Raw genomic sequence first — 4,896 nt, 5'->3', positions numbered from 1 at the left:
TGGAAATTCCACTACAGCCATATAATCAGTCTGCTCTGATTAATTTAATTGAACCAACTCCTGATGAAGCCCTGCTGGCTCACAATTTAAAATTTAGAAATGGGTGGGGAGAGCGATGGATAATGTGAAGGATTTTTTTTCCCTCTGAAATTAGCTTAGTGTATTAGTTCAGAAAGTAGTCGGTTGCATCTGATTGTATGCTTTAGTAATCTGAACCATCTGCCTCTCTATACTAAGGAGTTCACCTCTTTAATCCAGCTTACAGCACACAAACCACCCTTCTGTATCATTATGCCCTTGAATAGATGAGCCTGTGTGAAGTCCTCTGCTTTTAAATGTGTTGCTGTCGTTGAAGATATTTAGAGGTTTTGTGGGGGGTTTTTTTTTCCTTCAGGTTTTGTCTGAGTTTTTGGTATTTCTGGGGCAGAAACAATGGCATTCCTTCTGAAAACTATGATAAGTAGCCAGGTAAAGAATTTAGGACTTGGTGGCAGGTCTGAAGAAAAAAAAGAAGAAGGAGGTACATCTGATCCTGCAGCAGCTCAGGGGATGACTAGAGAGGAATATGAGGAATACCAAAAGCAAGTGATCGAGGAGAAGTGAGTACATGCAACTTCATTTCCTTTTAAAAGCGCAAAGAAATTCATTCTGGCTATACTGTCTTCAGCTCCCCAATTTCTACCTCTTTGCTGTTTAGATGCCTTTCCTTGTGCTGCTTGCTTCTAACCTGGGGAAAGTCTGTTCTGCTAAAGTGAACCCTTTCCTAGCATCAGCAGTTACTATGTCCTACTTGTATGAATGGAAATGAAAAATACTCAATAAATCTGCATGTTGTCCTGAAAGCCACCGAACACTTTCTGATCCAGACACATTTTAATTGACCTCAATTGTTCAAATGAAAAACTGTGCCTAAATAACTACAGTTGTCAGGAAATTCACCCTCCTAGCAAGCAGAAAGCTTTCAAATTGTGGAAGTTCAGACTTTGCACTTGGAAGAGGGCCTTAAAGAACATAGAGTACAGTGTTCTTGATCTTACATGTGCAGAAAAAAAAAGCCTAGAAAATACAACATGACAATTATGTCATAAAACTTGGCTTCTCAAAGACTGAATAAATGTGTGGACTGCCTATTATGAAAAATTTAAAGATGCAGAAGAGTACCACAGTATAATGAATGCTCATATATACCTATGGCATAAAACTGACAGCTGACATTTTGCCATATTTGCTTATAGATGATTATCTGGTTAGATCATAGATAGATACATGGAAACATAGATAGATACAGAGAACAATTTTTAAAGTAAATTACAGACATCACGATACTTTACCCCTAGATGCTTTGGCTATATACCTCCAAAAAGTAAGGACATTCTTCTGGCTATATAAAATGTAATAAAAATAAAACAGTAACATTTCAGTTGGGTATGATGGAATGTGAATATCACCAATTTTTCACTGCTGAAGACTGATCTTTAAATAAGTGTAATATAGATGTAATTTTTTAAAGTTTAAGGTAGAATTAATTTGAGTCTTAATAATCAAATCAACTGAGTATCGAAGCATCAATCTTGAAGTTAAATGTACATCGTATGTTACAAAAGTATTTCTTTTTGCCACCATGGCTGTTTTGCTAATGATCAATTACATAATAGTTGCCTAAGTCCTATTACTAAGATGATTAGAGGTGAAAGGGTTAATGACCTGGAGGAAACGAAGAAAGCATAAAAGCCTGCATTTAATGGAAACCTTGTCTATTGTATTTTTTCCTGAAAGAAATTGTGACTTATAAAACTACCTAGAATGTATTATGCTTGGCTCTGCGGTAAATTTAAGATCGGTTTTTTTAAAAAAATGCAACTGCAAAAATGTGCTAAAATAATACTTAGGCAAAAAAAGCCATCATTCCTTGGCATGTTTAAAAAAAAATAAACACATGTATAATGAAGAAACAGAAGCAGAACAAATAGCACCAAATGTTCTCAGCTCAAAGGGCCCAATAAAAAGAAAATGGTCAGAAATATAGACTACCTGATATTAAAATATCACTCAATATGTCCCAGCAATAAATCTGGTCACAGATAAGGCATCTGTTTGATTAACTAATGACCTTGTTTTACTTAATTTTATATCTGGACAGATGAAAGACCGAAATAGTCGAATGGTATGGTCAGTCAGTGGATTGGGTTATTTACCAGCTACTCAGCTGTGTGTGTGTGTGTGTGTGTGTGTGTGTGTGTGTGTGTGTGTGTTTTATACATTTATGTGATCAACCAATTTAAGCAATAGTAGCAGGACGGTGAGGCTGGCCTGCTTTCCCATGGCAAGAGGCATGACTTCCAGTCCATTGCTTGAGTTTTCAAGAGCTTCATCACCTAGACTAGAATACAACATAAAGAAGTAGGCATCAGGGAACTATACTCGATATTTTGTAATAACTTATAAGGGGAAAGAATCTGAAAAAGAATAGGTATATGTATATATATAAAACTGAATAACTTTGCTGTACACCTGAAACTAACACAACCTTGTACATCAATTATACTTCAATAAAAAAATAAAACGTATAAATGAGAGCAACTATTAACAGTGAAAAAAAAGATGATTGCAAAACTTGGAGTCAAGAAATAGAAACCAATTTAGCCACCTGAAAATGAAAACAGGCACTTTATTTTAAGGCAAATCATGCTTCATGCAAAGATGCTTCACCAAACCCATAACAGAAATCCCCCCAGGTCTCATATGGGCCTGAACCAGGACCAGAGCATTGCTGAGAAGCCACGAGCCCTTGTTTTCAATCTCTTGCCGTGGCTTCCTTCTTTCGGGGCAGTCAGCCCTCTACTTGGTCCTCTACCCAAACCACGTGGCCAGTGAAAAATGGCAGCCGACATCCCCCAAGTTCACCCATTACAGCTCGAGCCACACTACTGGTCTCTTTCTCAGTCCCAAACCCGATTTCCCAGAGAAGAAAGTCCATTTATCCAGCTTGGTCCAATCCTGTACAGCCAGAGGGAGGGGCCAGGTATATAAATATAGCCTCCAATAATGCACTTCTTTGGGCAGCTGGGAGAGGAGGTGGTGAATGTGAGCTTCACAGACGTCCCCGAAGGTGTCCACTCCTCTGGATCATCATGATCCAGAGAGCCCACTTCAAACCAGCACCATCACAAATCCAGTTAGGCCACCCGCAGAGCATTATGGAAATCCATACCCTACCTTGTTTGAGGATGCCCCCCTCCAAACAGGGAAGGGAACACTGAACCTAAATTGGGGCTTAGAAGGTGACCTTGTTTATTTTGTTTTATGTTTTTAAATTTTTACTGGAGTCTGGTTGATTGACAGTGTTGTGAAGGTGACCCTGTTTAGCTTGTGTAAGAATCGCCGAGGGAGTTTGTTAAAAGTGTTGCATCTCAATTGTGGGTCTATGATGGAAGCAGGGAGATCATTTAAACGGCCAGGGCCTCTCCAATCAAGTGGCCCGGCATAGTATTTATGATAGAGAAAAGTGGACAGACCATATTTGCTGTTTCCATGCTGGGCAGTAGAGGCCCAGGGAGATTGCTGAATTCAAGAGTAGCTGATTTAAACAGTGCTTGAGAAAAATTAATCTTGCAGCCAGTGACATGCTGGAGCTGACCTACAGCAGCCTGCACTGACTCATGAAAGCTGATTGTGTTCATCTCTCCCCAGTTCCTCATTCAGCCACAGCAAGTTGATAGTTTGAAATCCGCCTGGGTGGGAGTATTTACACCATGGAAATTGGCAAGTTTACAAACAGCTTCTTTCCCCAAAGAGCTGGTTGTGATATGTTTGCCAGCACACCACTGCTTCCAGCTCTTTTGATAGAATACTTTAGTCAACAGACTACTATTTAAAGATTCACTACACAAGATACGGTATGGAGTCATGGAACATTCATGAGGCTGCTATAGTTAAAATGAAAAGGGATGGTTATGAGAGACGCTGGGAAGAAAAAGTCTGCAAGACTTGGTGGTTTATAAATGGCAACAATGGGAAGAGAGGAGCAGATGTGTTTTCTCCCCTGGACGAAGGCATCGTTTCCAGAACACGTCTCTCTTTGGTAAGATTACAGAGAGAACATTTCACAATTGGATTCCCTGCCGTATGTTTTTTAAATGTCCCTGCTTCAGCTGTCAAGGATTTCAAGTGCTTTTTAAAATTCCACATTATTGTAGCTCAGAGTTCTGAATTCTATCACAATTTATTGGTGAAATTAAATGAACAGAGAAATAACAATCTCAGACTCTCAGTCACTGAGTGTAACTGTCTTGTGGAAACACAGCTCTGCAGAGATCTGAAGGAGAACATCCTTTAAAACTCAAAACTGGAGACTTCCCTGGTGGTCCAGCGGTTAAGACTCCACGCTTCCCCCCACTGCAGGGGGCGTGGGTTCGATCCCTGGTCAGGGAACTAAGGTCCCGCATGCCGCACGGTGTGGCCAAAAAAAATTAAAAACTCAAAAATGTCTCCACTTTGGGAATGTGGCAGAATCAAGGCAGCATGGGTGGAGATGCACCCGGACCTTAAATAGATACGTGGAAAGTCCACATAAGGGTTTAATAAAAGGCATCAGGAAAGGAAGTAGAAGGAGATGCTAGGGGTTTGCTCCAAACATTTTTTTTCCATAAAAATAAGTGTTCTGTAGAATTTAAAACTTATGTCCCAGGTACAAACTATTATGTATAAAATAAGCTACAAGGACATATTGTAACACAACACAGGGAACACAGCCAATATGTTATAATAGTTATAAATGGCGTATAACCTTTAAAAATTGTGGGAAAAGGGGCTTCCCTGGTGGCGCAGTGGTTGAGAGTCCGCCTGCCGATGCAGGGGACACGGGTTCGTGCCCCGGTCCGGGAAGATCCCACGTGC

General features: G+C 40.0%; 1 protein-coding gene across 1 annotated transcript in view; it reads left to right on the top strand.

Annotated features, from left to right (window-relative positions):
* Positions 1-432: 432 nt before the first annotated feature.
* The window catches only part of CPLX4 (complexin 4), a 23,050-nt gene continuing 18,586 nt past the window's right edge, over positions 433-4,896 (top strand). The window contains exon 1 of the mRNA XM_007129690.2: positions 433-599. Coding sequence (XP_007129752.2) covers positions 433-599 — 167 coding nt within the window. The remainder of the gene's footprint in view (positions 600-4,896) is intronic.

This window comes from Physeter macrocephalus, chromosome 19 (assembly GCF_002837175.3).
Source record: "Physeter macrocephalus isolate SW-GA chromosome 19, ASM283717v5, whole genome shotgun sequence".
Classification (NCBI taxonomy): Eukaryota; Metazoa; Chordata; class Mammalia; order Artiodactyla; family Physeteridae; genus Physeter; species Physeter macrocephalus.
Note: the sequence above shows the minus strand (reverse complement) of the source record. Positions and strands in the feature narration are given on the sequence as shown.